The 17,072-nt window shown below is 47.1% G+C and overlaps 1 protein-coding gene across 1 annotated transcript; it reads left to right on the top strand.

Moving 5' to 3' along the window:
- Nucleotides 1–711: 711 nt before the first annotated feature.
- LOC119462731 (uncharacterized) lies at nt 712–14,439 on the top strand. Its single transcript, XM_037724018.2, has 5 exons — nt 712–884; nt 1,318–1,448; nt 5,619–5,909; nt 7,299–7,476; nt 13,753–14,439. The coding sequence occupies exons 1-4, from the start codon at nt 815–817 to the stop codon at nt 7,302–7,304; spliced, it is 498 nt and encodes a 165-aa protein (XP_037579946.1). The 5' UTR covers nt 712–814; the 3' UTR covers nt 7,305–7,476; nt 13,753–14,439.
- Nucleotides 14,440–17,072: the final 2,633 nt, after the last annotated feature.

Raw genomic sequence — 17,072 nt, 5'->3', positions numbered from 1 at the left:
CAACGTCTTCCGATACAGCACGTTTATATTGCAACAACTTTCTTTCAATTTTCGTTGATCTTTCAGTTATTTCATGCAACGATACTTGTTTTCGTTATTTCATTTTAAGTACTACCGACACTGTTCGGGCTCCTACAGGCACAGGACATTTGCCTCGGTAAGTACTTTTTTTTTTACTCGACAAAGCAGGACAGGGAGTGGGCTTGCATAAACTTCAACGCATACTCACATGTTTCGAAAGATGTCCTAATGATCTGTTTCCCCCTGTATATACTAATAAACATGGTAATATAGACGCAGCAAAAATAAATATATTTTCTAAAGCATTACTTTACTTAGGGCTATTCGTACTTGGTTCACCTAACCTTCGCAAGCGTTGCATATATAAAAAAAGGACAGAAAAAGTAGTAAGAGGGCTGCTGTTTCCCTCGTGCGAGATTTTCTCGCCATTGTCGCTTTTAAAGGACAGAAACACGCTCGTTTTTTTTTTTTCGTTTTTTTCATCGCTATTACGTTAGGAAATGCTTTTGGCTTATGAAACCATGAAAAAATACATACAAGAACTCCAACATATATCGGATATTAGGCATAGAAGGGATAATATCGTAAAAAAAAACAATAACATGACACATCGCAGTTTTGAAAGGTGGCGCAACTCTTTCTGCCACAAAGTTATGCGACTGAAGTGCCTAAACGCTGTGTATCAGCACCGGGACATACGAATCCAGAATAATCCGCAGACGGCTAGCTATCATTTCATCTCGTGGCAACGGCAAAAGCATATCGGCGTTAAGCACACCCCCTTTTCCGAGCAATGACAGACGTCAGCCTCGCTTCGCTTCCGTGCTTCAGCTTAGACGAGAAGATACTGCAAATTCTGTGGGGTAAGACATCATTCTGGCATTTCTGCTAGGTTTATCCTATGTCTGCCCTGCGTGAAGCGTGCGAGGCACTCGGTTCAACGAAATGCGTTAGCTTGTTGGCCGGCTCAGCTATCTTTCCTTCCGTACGTCTTACACCGTGGAAGCTCTTGTTAACAGAAATACTACGTAAGGTTTTATTGAGCGTTTCACCTGTAGTGTGCTTGAGCGTAAAAAAAAAAAAGATTAATGGATAGTGTCACGGTAGGTCGCCCGACAAAAGAGGATTGAAAAAGCGTGAGCTTACGTATGGTTCAAAAAGCGAAAATCATGCTGACCTTCAAGCTGTTCGACAGTTAGAACGATGGATTATCGTGGTCATTGTTTATTTGTGAAAAACAGTGCGCGTTCGCTAGGAACTGTGGTGTCAAAGTGCGCGCCTCGTGCACTGTTCCAGATGAAGGTGTCCAGATGGAAGAGCTCCTGGAATTTTCCTTCGAACGCGTGGGAAAACTGGCTGCCGAGAGGGGCGTCGAGCTGGACGACGCCAACAAGGAGGAACTATGGCTCTACGTGCAGCGTATGAAGGTGAGTTCTGTGCACATAGGTTAACCCTCATCTCGAGAAAGGAATATAACAGCTTTTTTTTTTATTTCCGCCGTGTGTCCAGTGTCAATGCTTTAATAATTAATTATTGTATATTCATTGCGTAATAAGTGATTTACTTCCTGATTTAAAGGTTCAGTGCGCTTTAAGTGCGTGCGTTCACATCTGATTATACGCCACTGCTTTGTAAAAGTCTGTGGGCCCAGTCAAAAATTCAATTCTAGGATTTTACGTTCCAAAGAACGATCTGATTGTCATCGTGGTGGACCCTGGATTAACTGTGACCGCCGAGGGGTCTTTTAAGGTGCACCTAAATTTAAGTACACGATCTGGTTTTTTTTTCTTGTGCTCCAATTCAAACGCAACCCGCATCCTCGCACTCAGGAGCACAATGCCATACCCACTGAGCTTCCTCGGCGGATGGACCTAGTTTGGGTGTTGGTTAAACCTATAGCCCTTATTTCTTGCCAGGATATATCCTGGAAGAATAAACGTGAATTGCATTGAAAACCGTGTTTATGAAGTGCACTAGACTGGTGATCTTAAACTGATGTACCGAACCGGAGCTTTTGTTTTCGTCCCGGTTTATCGAAAAAGGTTCTGTTCCGGTTCAACTCCGGAGAGATAAATAATGGTTTAAATGAACCTAAACTGGAGTATGTTGGTTTACATAGCTAAGAATGATTACAAGGAAACAAACAGCATCAATTTATTTTGTACAGGAACTCAATAGTGCGCCTGAGTTGCATGGAAAGACTCGAAATTGTGCGCGTGCTGTTCTTCAGGCTGCAAGTAGTGCGTCAGAAACGACCTCATTTCTACCGCGCCTACTTCGGTTTACATACCAGTGTGATAAAACGCCTACCACCCATCTTGGAAACTTTTCTTCATTTTAGTGATTATATTGACACGCGTACAAATTGTTATTTTCAGCGAAGATATTTTTACTAGTAAATTTGCGTTCCAATGTTATCACTTAGCGCAAGACGCGCCTTTCTGTATCGGGAGTTTCTCGAACGTTATCGCTGGTTCTATGCGTTGTCTGTCGTCACCGAACCTTGTGTAATCTGGTGTGTAAGCCTGGCATGAACTGTGTTATACTTTATGGAAGGCACGCGGTCACCAGAGATTACGCTGGAACCTTCTAAGAGTCATGTGTAAAGGTTCACGCGCTTAACCCTCAAATCAGAATTTGGACAATTGCCGACCGCACTCGTTGCTATCTGTGTGCTTTGAGTGTACTGTGCTTATTAGAATATAGGTCGGCTATTTTTTCCCGTAAATGTTACCCATAATTAGCTATCGACCTATATTCGTGATCAAAGCTGCTAAAGGTGCCGAGCGAATGGAGTTTCAATGTGGAATAGGGCCGCCGCCGGAACCGCTGTCTCCGTACTCGCCGAGTACGCGAGCGCTCACTGAGACAGTCCAAAACCACGTCATCCGGGGCAGCACGCGCTCGCCGTGTTCGACGCAACTTTGGGGCATAAACCGCCGCGCTGCCAGAGCCGAAGTGGTGTCTTCCAGCGGAAACACACAAGTGCGTTTCTGGTTAAAGAAAGACTTGTTTATTGGTTGTTCGGTTGTTTCCCTCTGCGTCGCAAAATGGCGACGCAGAGGGACGACGCAGTACGTGACGGTTCGCATTGCTGTTGCGCGGCTATGCGACGATGTGACGTCGGCAGAGCTACACCGCTGACTTCAAGCGTCAAGTGGTACTTTTTGTAAGAACTCCAGCAACTGCGCCACTCAGCGCGAGTTCGACGTGAATGAAAAGCTGATTAGAGGTTGGAGGGAGCAGCGGGAACAACTTTTTGCGTGCAACGGGCGACGCCGTGCTTTTCGCGGCCCAGCAACTGGGAGGCGTGATGCTCTCGAGAAATAACTGAGGCTTCATGTGGGAGAGGAGCGTGCAAAGGGTCTTCAGGTGTCCTGCGAGGACATTCAGGCGAAAGTCCGGCAGTTGGCGCAGCAAGATAGGATCGGCCGGTCAACGTTTAAAGCGAGTCGGGGCTGGGTTCAAAAGTTCATGCGGGGCAACGGACTCTCCCTTCCTACGAGGACAACTTTCCTGACAGTTCTGGCGAGGATGTGGCTTCTGGTAGCCACTAGCGAGTGGCCGAGCCGAGCTTATTGTAAAGAAAGGTGGCATGCTTCCAATTTTTCCGTTTATCAAATATGGGTCGACCTATATTCGAATATTTCTTTTCTTACTCAACCTATATTTGTGCTCGTCCTATTTTCGAGTAAATACGGGTAACCTGTTTTTCAGGGCACAGGTTCACCCAATGAAGAGTTAGTTTCGTGATTCAGTTTTTGCTACTGTGTTCGTCACCGTCACTGCAACGTGACACCTGGTAGAGGTGCTTCGTAGTGTACCGGAAACCTCCTGTAAGCCGCCCAAGCCGCGAGGATATCGTCAACGCCGTCACGGACCATCGAGCTAGCCGCAGGCAGCAAAAAAATTACCGTCGGAGCATGGACTACTTCTACCCGAGACGTCCAGCAAGTTCAAAGCCCAGTCATCGACAGGGAGCCATCGACTTTTGGCGGATGATCGGCTTAAGACCCGGAAAGCCGGCTGGAGACATACGGAACGGTCGCGCCGTTCAACACCTTGAACTCTGACGCCGAGTTGTGCCATGTATACTTTTCCTTTGAAGACTCCACGAGAACCTGGTTTGAGAACTGACGGTCGACCCTAAGGACATGGGACCTGTTTCGCAACAGCTATCTGCACACTTTTACGAGCGTCGATCGTGCGCAAAGAAAGTGCAGAAGCTCCGCTAGAAGCCGGAGAGAAGGTCCCGAAGGAAAACATTGCCGTCTACACTAAAGAGATGACCAGCCTGTTCCGCGATGCCGACCCGGTCATGTCTGAAGGCAAGAAAGTTCGCTTCCACATGCGCAGTGTCAAGCAAGAGCTCTTCGCCCGATTGATTCACAACCCATCCAAGAACATAGCATAATTTTACCGGAATGCGCACTCGGCACTAAAACCGCCAAGTGATTTCGCCAAAGAGCGAAATCCAAGCACTAGGGTCCGGCGATCTCCTAGAGACCTTCAGAGCCGTTGTACGCAAGAAATTACGCAGGATGTTTCCTTCGATGCCGCCTCAAGTGGAGATCCAGAACACACTTGGAGTTCCTGAATCGCCACGTCCCCAACCGGAAGCGATGGACTACGCCGCCGTCGGCCGCCATTCATTTCCTTGCGCTTCCGCCAATTGTCGCCAATTGCAGCCACAAAAAAAAAGAAAAAAGGAAAGGACGCACAAACAGAACCCAGCAATCCATCCGTCACAGGCCACTATCAGGAAAGAATCAAGATTTTTTCTTTTTTCTGACAAGGGTACAGAGGGCCAACTGACGCAATTTTCACTTCAGCAATATTTGATAAGAGTGGCCTTCGCTTGAGCATCGATGTCTGATTCTGAACTGTCATTCCCATTGGCAAAAACTACTTTTTGGCATGATCGTGTATACGTTCGGCCGTTCTGCAGTAATACATGGACGTAGCCTGCTACAGTTATGCTGGCGGTGACATCTTGCAAGGCTCTGTTGAAAACTACGCAGGTTCTACATAACATTTCTTGCATTCTCTTTCCAGTCCTGAAAAGAGTGAAGCCTAGCTTTATAATGGCTACGTTGCTACCGAAACGTTTACGTGAGCGCATAAGCAATACACAACACACATTTTTTGCAATCTATTCAAGCTTTGGTTCAAATTAGTCATGTCTCCACCATTCTCGCGGTTCACAGATGCGTCCCGGTATCACTTTGTTCTTGCTTTTTTTCTTTGTTTTTATCTGGTTGGTGTTTTTTGTATTTTGTATTACTATCTTGATGTTACTGTATTGTTCAAGTATTTGTATTGTACTAAGTTGAATTATTGTACTGCATGATGATTACATTGTGCTCCTACTAGATGTATTCGACAATTCTAAATTTGTGAGCTATTTATTTACTCTGAAGCTTCTTACTACCTATTTGATGTTGATACTAGTTCTGGTAAAAATATTCTGCAGTTATCTCTCCCCCTATGTAATTCTCAGGTTCTGTGCCTTTGGGGTAAACAAATGAAATGAAATGATAAAGGTAATCTGGTACACGGATGCGCTACAACTCTCTTATTGCGTACAACGTCCGCAGGCCGAGCAGCCAGACTGGGTGTCGCTGTCCCACTACCAGGACCGCTCTTCGAGGCAGCTGTTCGACTCCTGTTTGGAGGACTTCACCGGTGTGGAACACTTCCATACGGCACAGCTCTCGTGGGACACATCGTCTTGGAACCAGTCATGCCATGCCTCCTTCAGCCAGGACTCATTAGACGACCACAGCGTTGCCCTGTACAGAGATAAACGGTGCGGGCAAGGGCAAGAGCGTCAAGACGAAGTCCTCCAAGCGGACGTGCAAGACGCCCAAGACGTTCAGGCTTTCCAAGTATGGTCCCGCATGCACTTCTCTAACTAGTTGAAGTTACGGGCATCGTATTAAGCGTTGTTCAATCTTTCAGCGCCGACGCTTTTGATAAAACTTGACAACGCCGCTAACTGATAACTCTTATCGATTCTGACACGTCCTTGCTTTTATTTGTGGGCGTGTGTACGTGCCATCTGAATGTGTGTCCATGCTCGTGTGCTCTTGTGCGTGCGCGTATGCGTGTTCGCGCGTGCTTGGGGGTGGGGGGCGGGAGGGGGGAAAGAGAGAGAGAGAGACTGTGGGGATGTTTATTATTGCGATAGCAATTATTTGGGCACTCCGGACGCATTTCTGCCGTCGTCGTCATCGCCGTCGTCCTCACCGTGAGGTTCCTTATAAAGTCCAAGGGCGATAACACCGTCGCCGCGCGCCGTATGCTTTATGTGCGTGCGAGGGTGCGTCGGCAATTGCGGCTCAATCTCACGCACGCAATACAGGGAAGCGGATAGGAAGCGCGGCGCTGTCTTCCAGTCGCGCGTAAAGCCCCTTGCGCGACTCTCCGAAAAGAGTAGGGAGGAGAAGGGGGGGGGGGGGGGGGGGACGCGTCCTGCTGCGGGCGGCCCGAATGGCAGCGCGCGCGCGCCTGGGCCGCAAGGCTCTGAGAGGAAGATAGGGAGGGAGGGAGGGAGGGGGGGGGGGCCGTTCTACGCCGCACGCGCCCGCCCAGCTGCTGTATCTTGAAAGCCATCTGCGGCGGGGACAGGGGCCACCGTGCGCTGTGTTTTCGCGGCTTTGTTCGCGTTGATGCGAGCGGTGGCACGAAAGTCAATTCGCTCGCTGCTGTCGCCGCGCTTACTCACTCCAACGTTTTGAGAGCGAGGTTCCGCGTTCATCAATTGAGATGCGTTCATGTTTGCTTGTGCGCGCGTGACACCATGTTTGTTCCTTTAGTTAGTGTGCCTATGTTTACAAGTTTATAGGGCCGATAAAACTAGTATCCTTACTTCGTATAGCTGTCCACTAATTTGCTATCGCAATCGATGCTTTGCCTTCCGGACGAAATTGCGCTTTTATTGAATAATCGCTTTCAAACAGGTCATACTGGTCCGATGACCTCCCATAATGTCAAAGCGACAAGTAATACTGACAGATGGAGAGTCGTAGTTTCGTATAAGATACGGAGAATCCGCAACGTTTGCATTGTAGTATCTAATTCAGTTCATGTTGTTATTCTATCTATTTGTGAAAATAGGAATAAAGTTGTAAGCGTTAAAGAGCTTATTTGTGTCTTAGACTGCACGCAGTGTCGCTCTCAAGTCGATATCTTAGCCTACTGGGTCCAGTGTCCATGATTCTAAGAATACTCTGCCTTTGGTAACGCTCACTCATTCATTATTGTTCGTCAAGCAGATGTGACCTGAGCCCGATCTCTCCCAAGCCGAGGGCGCCGGTTCGTCGCTCGCGCAGCAAGGTAGCCGCCCTGCTCAGCCGCTTAGTGCGCGAGAGGACCACGAAGGAGCCACAGGAGGATCGCTTCTTCACCCGAGGCATTTGGCCCTCCTGGCTCAACTTCAACGCGACGCCCAAGGTGAGCCGTCACGCGGAACGTTGCACTTCTGGCATGTTACATCAAACATTTTACATGTTCTGGTGCCGGTTACATCAAACGTTCTGATAGAAAATATCTTTAATAGGGCTATTTACACGGCTCTGACCTTTATGCGCCGTGCATTCGCCGCTCAGTTTCCGTTGAAGCGATAGACCGCACGTATACCTTCGCCCGCTGCGGCGTATGCTTGCTGCCAGCGTTTTGACAGTCGTTGTCTCCAGTCATTCAGTGTGATCTATTCGTGTTTGTTTGTGCGCACTCACACCACGCTTGTTCATTCAGTTAGTAATAGTCGGGCGACATTTTCCAACGCACGCTACACATGCAATGCTGCCCGGATCGGCAGTGCAGCGCTACAGGTGTGTCCCTTCGCACGCGCTGCCCACGGGAAGCGCTTCTCATCAACACCACCGTTTCACACGCGCCTTCTCGTGGTCATCGAGTCTCTCTTCATGTCGGTCTACCTACGCCGCAGCACACCTGCTTACTTAATCAGCTCATATTTACTACAATTCATATTGCTACCAACCGCTCACCTTACTTCGTATGACATTGCTGTGTTGCTATCGCATTCATTGCTTCGCCCTTAGGGCGAAACTGTGACATTTTTTTTTTACCTACACTGCCTACAGGAGTGTAGCTAGTTTAGAAAGTCTCCTTTTTTTTTTTTTTTTTTTACTTGGTGTAGAAAGGTGCAGCTCCACCCACCTACACGAAGCCATTTTTTATAGCTGTAGTGTAGCATGAAAACTACACTTTCTACACTGCGGTTTCGATGAGTGTAGACAGCAGACGACAAACAAGCAAGCTGACGGTGCAAACGCGTGGCGCCATTTTGTCTGCGACTGTCGGCGATCATGGAGGAAGGAACAAAGTTTATTTCCTTACTCCATGGCGACGATGGTGAATATTCGCTGCAAGGACGGTAACGAAGTGCTGGCGTGACCATGCGTCACAGAGAAAGGTGAGCTAATCTTCCAAGAAGATAAAAATATCTTACGGATGGTGCGGGCTGTTTCACACTCCGCACTGCGCATTCGCGATGCATCTCGCTGCAGTTTGTCTAATCGGTTGATGAAATGAAACTCGTGCATTGGCGTTTAGCTTCAGGCAAGGGCCTGAAACTGCCAGGGCCGGTATTTTGTAGCGATGCCTTTCCGGTGCCTTTTCGCGCTTTTCGCGCTTGGTCAGTGGTCATAGCGACGGTTCGCTCAGCGTTATTAACGGATCAGCCGGCCGTGAGCGGTGGATGATAAGACTAGTATAGAATAAAGCATAACGCTTCGCTACAAAATACCTGTCCAGTAACAACTGCCAGTAAGTGCGAAGTCACGCGAAGTGCGGAGTCGGGCGCTTATCGTCTGCTGATGCAGAAGGCGACGCGCGTTCTACTCTGATTGGCTACAGCCCAGCGAGCCAAGTGCAGCACATGACGCCATAGCCTCTTCCCGGCACTACACCCGTCTACACGAGCCTGCACGAAGTGTAGGTAACGAAAATAGCCCTAGTGACATTGCGTTGGAGAGAATCGGCTGCTGTAATTTTTATTTTGTATAGGCTTTCTTACTACTGCACCTGCTATATGGTCTTATTTGATTGTGTAACAGTATTGATAGACAAGTATTTTTTTACTTTGTATTTTGTACTACTGCATTCTGTATTTGTAACTTTATTCGTGTTGTCCCTCCACCTCAAATTCTCAATAAGGATGCTCTAAGGATATCAGAAATACACTGTAGAGGTTGGCCTGGCGGAAAGCCTAGCTCCAGGTGAACAGGATGAAAAGTGAAATGACACGAATAATCTCCCTAACACTGGAACAGTGTACACCTCTGCTAATACAAGCAATACTAATTGGACTAACTTGTTGAGACCAATTTGTCTCGCACGGGGTTTAAAGGTCTCTTAGCGCAGGACGACGGACGGGCTAGCGGCGCTGGTTCGTGATCCACTGGTTCTTTGGTCATGGCTGAGTGTAGATTTTAGGACGACGCTTTGGATTGCGAAAAAGTCTAAAGGGCAGATTAAGTGGGTTACGTCCGTCCACACATTTGAGCGCGCTGAAGACTTCAGCGCTCTAACGACGAGGACGACACCTGCCTAACGAACACAAACGCTCCTATCCATATCACTCTTCTTGGTTATTGCGTGGTGTAGTCAAAGTAATGGATAATCAACTGTTCCGATTCCTTACGGTGCAGTCTGCGTGCGTAAACAAAGGAGAACGCACTTCTAATGATTGTACTGTTCTAAATTGCGGCTGGCGCACAGTTTTGTCGCTGTTGCCACTGTGAAATTATCAATTTACTTTCCTACTGGCTCTGTACGAGAACAGTGGGGGCGCGCTATGAACATTTGCTTATATCACTGGAGCTGAGCTTTCGTTTGAGCTAGTAGGTCAGGCAGCACTGGTACAAGTATTGTGGTGCGAAAAAAGATGGAGAAAGGAACAGACATCGACAAGGACGGACGCCAACTACCCATTTATTTTGTTTCTGGAGGGCGACGAGCATTTATAACCGCAAACATTTTCAATACAGTGTGCGCACTCACAGCAACAGCGAAACAAAAGCTACAGCTCTCGGCAATGCGTGCGTTATATCGTGGTCAAATGCCCTAACGAAAAATACGCAACTTTATCAAGTGGAGGCAGCGGAGGCTCTGCTGACACATGTCGACCTCCGTTGCCTGATGTGGAAAACCTCAATCACTCACCCTTTAGTCCTATCAGCATTTTGCAACGAACCTCGTCTGCTAGAACATAGGGGACCACATACACACTTCGTGACATTCACAGCCATGTGTCTACTGTAGCCATTCTTAACGGGACTTGTGTGTCCAGGCGTCCTCCCACTGAAACATCGACCACTTTGGTCGATGTGTTCCTTATACCGCCGCTGAGCGGGATGACTCAAACAACGCCACGAACTCGCTCTTTAAAGTTGGTCACGTGGTTCGTTCAGCAGAGTTTGTTGTCCTTTTCTTTCATCTGGGAGCAGATCTGCAAGAATTTGCAGGGTGCAGATAAACCTACGCTCACGTTGCACCTTTTAGCCAACGTTTCTTACGTTGTGTGATAATGCAGTGGACGTAACGAATCACCAAGACGGGTGATTTTCCATGCTTCGCTCTTTGTTGCGTGTGCATTTTGAATTTTTGAATATGTTCTCGCACACGCTAGAAACCTGAGCGAAGCGATACCTTGCGCTGTGAATGCGGCCAGCTTGAGCATTAAAACTGCGCGACACGTGGTGTTCGCACGCTTGTGCCAGCGCTGTGCTCAGGCAGGTGGAAATTATATCCCTCTTGATCACCTTGAAATGAGTACTCTCCTACGTTAGCATAGCTTTCTTGGAACGTGAATTGAACACCCAGCACACGTGCGGAGTTGTCCCCGAAAATCGTAAGTCCAAAAAGGGAATGCTGTTGTCTCTAAGTGGTTTAAATGTGAAATGTAGGCCGAAAAAGAAAGGCTGTGAGAGGTTGACAATGTCAGTAACAATGCTGGCATGGCTCTGATCCAATATGCACGTAAAGAACAAGGTAGTCATTGACATATCGGTAGATTCTGAGAGCCTCGTGCTTAGCAATGCGGAATTTAATGCGTTTGTCAGAAAGCTATATCCGTCAAAAGGGGCGCTATCGATGATCACATGCATATGCCTGAGGGCTGTACACGAAATTGGCCTTCGTGACAAAAAGCTGTCAGTGGGCGATGAAACTTTAAAAGAGTTAAAAATAGAGTCGTTAGAAATACCTGTTGGGTCCGAAAAGACTATAGTCTCCGTTTGCCATGACTTTGTCACGAACAGCATCAATCAGTTGTTTGTGCGGAATGGAATAATATCAGTCAGTGGCAACAATAGAGAAAGCTGGGGGTGCGTTGTACATACTTCTCTTTAAATTTTGCACTACGTCATCGGAACTCGGCACCAAAAACGAATAGTCTACAGGGTGACTCCCTTAGTGGCGCTGTATGAAGCGTCCGACGCATATCCGAGAAAGCGTGTGTGTTTTGCAAAAAATTGCATATTTATAGGTCTGTGACGAGCATGGGTTTGGGTTTGACGGATTACACGTACTATGATTGAGTTAGCTCTCTCAAACGCGACCACTCCCGCTCGAATCGGCAGACGTACTGCAGTGCTATGCCTCTCTGAACGCCAATCGAGATGCTAAATTTAGCCCCGATTGCGTCATGCGTGGCGTGACAACGGCGCAATCTGCACGTCACGCACGCATAATCGAGTAATGGCTTCTTTTCTCTACACAATACCAAAGTAAGAGGCGTGGGTAATACGGTTGTAAAGGTAGAAGCGATAATGATATAACATGTTTTTGTTATATGTGGTTTTAGTGAGCGAACCCCGTCTGACCAATTTTAAGGACGTCTCATGTCAAAAAAAAGTGGTCATCATTAGCAACCTATCAGAAATACAGTGAGTAAAACAAAAGATGCGTCGTCACAATTCTACTGCGTGTTGCGCTAACTTTTCAAAGGTTAGCTCGCCAGAATCAGTTGATGTGGATGATTTTACACGTGTGCTACAGCTTCCAAATTATCATGTTGGCAGCTACCTTAAAGAAATACTGTGGTAACTTAATACAAAATAGAATAAAAGCAGCACAGAGGAAACTATTCAAGCCAAACTCATCTTTCGTATGTAGGCGGGACATTATCCGCCTCCGTGAGGAAGCTCAAGCCCACCTCTGAATTATTTGCTCGAATACATGTAAGTTGGAAAGATTACTTCATTAGGATGCAGATTTGGAAGAACAGGTTACATTTTGAAAGGAAGCTGTCACCCAATGTTTATGGTCGTAGTTCATTTTTCTTTTTTTTTTAAACAACTCCAAACGGGAATAGAAGTTACAAATTTCAAAAAATCGACAGGGCACGTTCACAGCTTCCAACGTATCTAAAAAATACTTGGTATAAGCTACAGAGTATAAATAACCAATCTCGATCTCATTTTTAAGAGTGAGCCAGGCAGACAATGTGATGGTGCTCTTGCATTCATTTGCAGACGGTGATATGATCCGCGCAGAGGGAGATCACAAACTTTTAAAAATTTGGCACTTCGCGACGACACCAAACATCTATGTGCACACTACTACTTCTCGTGGGTCTCGGTGCAACGCGCTGTGGTTACTCAGTTGCTATGGCGTAACGCTCCTGAAGACAAGGTGGCAGGTTCGATTCCCGTCTTCGATGACGCCGCATACTGACACGGGTGACTGCAAAAAAAAAAAGATATATACAACCGTGAACTGTGTTTTGGACACACAATAAATAGCTTAAGGTGTTCAAAATATCCCGGAGCGGCCAGCTATACGGCGCCTCTGATTGGTATAAGCTGTGAATTCAAGGCGTGAAATCGAATAATATATTGTCACAGGAAATGGTATAAGTGAAAATATATTTACAAAATATCTACAGCGAGCTGTAGCACTGCATGCCAACATGGCGGAAATACAATCTCTTCAATCGTCGTCTTCTTCACCCAAATGGTCAACGTCATATTTGTCCCATTGCGCGCAGTCTCGTAACAATATTATTGGGCCCCGATGCTACTATGGCTTGCAATGACACCATCGCTGCTGCTCAGCTTGAAAATCTGGAGCATTATAAAAAGCATTCATGATTTCTTCCTAATGCTTTAAGCTAGAATCAGTGCGGATGCTTTTAGCGCTCTTCTGCACTTAACCGTGCACGACGTTGCGTGCAAAGCGATTCACTTCATTTCAGCGCAAAGAAAGAAAAACAAACACAATGGTGATGCTGAGGGGTACGATCAAATAGACAATCAAGGCTTGACCGAAGCTTTAAACCTGTTTACAATGCAACGGCACCACAAACACCGTATGGCATATAGTTTATAAAATAGAATACTAGGCAAAAAAAATAGCATTCTTGAATAAGATGTACTACAGCACATCATTTCAGTGTACTGCCGAGTTTAGGGCTTGTGGTACCATCTGCGTTATGTCAGTGTGGACTCAATCATACCTGTTTCGCACCGATCGCGATGGCTTTTGCGCTGCTGATCACGAAGTCGCTGGTTGGATTCTCTCGCTCGCGGTGGTCGCATTCCGACGGATGTGGTATGCAAGAACGCTCGTGCACTTGGGCGTGCATTAAAGAACCCAAGGTGGTCAAAATTATTCGGCGTCCCTCATAACCCAGTGCTCATGCTGTGCTGTTTTGGGGCGTTATACCATCCAGCCCAATACAGCCGTGTTTCACATTTGCAGCAATCCAGTCCCACAAGACAAGGCAATGGACGAAGCATTGCCGCCCTCTCCGGACGCCCGAGAACGCCGTTGCTGCTGCGCTGGCTCGGTCGCAAGCGGTCACACGGATACAGGGTGTCCGCTATGCGACAGAGACCTTGATCGAGACTCACCAATAACATCCATGCCATTCAGAGTTTTCCCATCCTTGACAACGCGCACGTGTTTCATTTTGGCAGCGTCCGAACTGGCTCGCCACCAAACAAGCTTTCAATTCATTTTTTTTTCTTGCGCTAAGTACAGTAGGACGAAACAGGGATGGAACAGACACTGGAATGAAGCGGACACGAAGTGACACACGGGAGCGCAAACTACCAACTTTGTAGTTTGGTAGTTTTTCCGCTTCATTCCAGTGTCTGTTCCATCCCTGTTGCGTCCTACTGTACTTAGCGCAAGAAAAAATGAATGCACACCAACTAGCCCAATTCATAGCTCTTCTAAAAGCTCTCAATGTTTCAGTCCTCATGCGCACGCTTCTTGTTTTCTTTACCCACACCATATGCTTTGCCATGTTTTACCATGCTCACGCAGCGCTTTGAATTTGTCATTTTCTTTCATCATTTATACGCCGATTCTCGTCGATTCGCGCATATTGTGCATTTTTTGATCACTTTCATTCTCAATAAACGATGAGTCGCCCATTTTTCAAACAAACGAGTCTTTTTCTTGCGCGCTGGTCAAGAAGCTACGGCTAGCGTGTACCATGTGCAACCGGCCCAGATAATTATTTCGCGCACCACACCTTTGACTGCTACTAGAGGGGAAGTTCTATAAAGATTCATACTTTTCTACTTTTCACCATACCTTGCGCATCCTGTACCGAGAACTTCTATCATTTCTGAAATATACGACGCCGCGGCATGGGTTAGCTGACCTCGAGCAGCACCAGCGATAGCCTGGCCTCTGAATGTAAGCGATGTACGCTTGCAAAACGCATATAAAACTTAACACCAATTACATTCATGATAACATAGATTGCTCTTAAAGTGTATAAAGTGTACATATAGCAACAACGAAGCTGGCTTCAGGTAGGAATGTTCTATAATAGATCACGTGCATGCCATCAATCAGATAATTGAGAAACTTGTGGCGTACAATTAACCTCTCTACACGACTTTCATAGATTATGAAAAGGCATTTGATTCAGGAGAGATACGAGCAGTCATGGGGGCACTGCGCACTCAAGGAGTACAGGAGGCATACGTGAATATCTTTCGAAACATCTCCGAAAATTTCACAGCTACCTTGGTTCTCCACAAGAAAAGTTGAAAATTACCTGTCAAGGAATGGGTCAGGCAAGGAGACGCAATCTCTACAATGCTATTTGCTGCGTGCTTAGAAGTATTCAAGCTATTGACTGGGAAGGCAAAGGAGTGAGGATCAACGGCGAATATCTCAACCTTCGGTTCGCAGATGACATTCTCCTTTTTAGCAACACTGGGCATCAATTGCTACAAATTATTGAGGACCTTAACCGAGAAAGTTTAACAATAGGGTTGAAGATTAATGTTCAAAGTCTGGAAACAGAACAAAGAATTCATGAAACGTGTGTGTGTGTGTGTGTGTGTGTGTGTGTTTTCCTGATCTCTCTCTTTGTGTGTGCATTTTTCTTTATCTTTCTGTCTCCCCTTACCCCTTCCCCAGTGCAGGGTAGCAAACTGGATATCTACCTTCCGGTTAACCTCCCTGCCTTTCCCATCTCATTTATCTCTCTCTCTCTCTCTTTCCTATCTGTAAAAATGAACTACATTGTGTTTCAAAGGATCCAAAGATTGAACATGGCAAGTTTCGGAAGCTTTTATTCAGGCAACGCGGCTCAAATACGAAAAAATACCTTGAAATCCGTGACGTCACGCTGACATAGCGGCGCTGGGGTGTCGGCGGAAATAAAAAAAAATGAAACTTCGATCTTCATTTCGTCTTTTAATATTCCATCTGTCATCATGAAGGTAACGAAAATAGTGTTTCCAAAGAACGAGGTATCGGTCTAAACTGATTCAGTGTATCTCTTTAGTGTCCCTTTAACATGGTGATCACTGATTGGGCAACTCAACTCACTGATAGCACAAACCGCCAACTTTAGCTCTTCGCCCATTGTAGGCCGATTTATGCCGTACGCTCCACCGAGAATGAGTGTTCGTGAAAAGCCGACCGAAAGGTCGCGCCCGGTTCACCAAGCGATCACTCAACTTGCACCACGCGCATGCATTCACACTCACTCATGTACGCTCGCATTCACAGGTGCATTCACAGGTGCACGTTTTCTTTCACACCCACGCACAGTCAACCTCAGCGGCACTGGCTCGCGTTAATTCTCCTGTCTACTTCCACTCGCCGGCCCTCATTCATCTTCAAATGTACGGCGCTCGGCGATGGAAAACGCGATCTCGGACAACATGACGGCCGGAACCTTTTTCCGCCAACGGTGGGCGCTGATGAGACTGAGATGATGCATTTTTGTGTCACATTAAAGCGAGAAGCTTTTTGATGCATCGTAACTGCATTCGGCCCCCTAAACGACCACCCAGCGATCACCAGTGGCGCAACAAGCGGCGCCCGCCATGCTGTCCGAGATCGCGTTTCAATCGCCGAGTTCTGTACACTGACACTTATCGGCGTTCACTCACGTACTGGACGCTCACTCATAGCTTAGCTGCTTAGCTTAGTTGCCACGAGCGAAGAGTGGCAACGTTATTAATTACCCGTTTCGTGCAATTACCCGTCTCTGTCTCCTGTCTCTATTTCCTCTATACCGTTATATCTTTTTCTGTTTCGCGTCAGTACAAAGGTAAGCGCTGCAGCTCCTGCAATGCTTTTGCGAGGGCCAGGCGTAATTACAGCCGTCCAGAGATAATTCTGTAGACGCCCGGGAAGTTCCAGAGGGCATTGTGGCAACTGCCAGGGAGCTCCAAGAGAGTATTGTGGGGACGCCGAGGGAGCTCTCGTTGGACAAGTATCATGTACCCTCTCCCGCACCCCTGCCATATATACATCAGACACGCTCTTAACCACCCCCTGATGCAGGGGATGCAAGACGCCGCCGCCGTTTGAGAAATGGCAAATGTTTGAGAAATGGCATTCAAAGGCACAAATAATATGACCAGGGGAGACAAAATAGAAGAAACGCGCTTTAGAGAAAGAAGCAGGCCAGAGGCGAGTCAGCAGATGCGCCGCAGTTGGTTCTGCCCCAGCAGCCCTAGCCGCCATGACCCTGGCAATCTCACACATTCCGTCCGAGGGTTAGGCTCGACAAGGCGTTGATCTTCCACTTCAGGACCGGC

The sequence above is a fragment of the Dermacentor silvarum genome, chromosome 8 (genome assembly GCF_013339745.2).
Source record: "Dermacentor silvarum isolate Dsil-2018 chromosome 8, BIME_Dsil_1.4, whole genome shotgun sequence".
NCBI lineage: Eukaryota > Metazoa > Arthropoda > Arachnida > Ixodida > Ixodidae > Dermacentor > Dermacentor silvarum.
The sequence above is the reverse complement of the archived record's forward strand: the minus strand, read 5'-3'. Positions and strand labels throughout refer to the sequence as shown.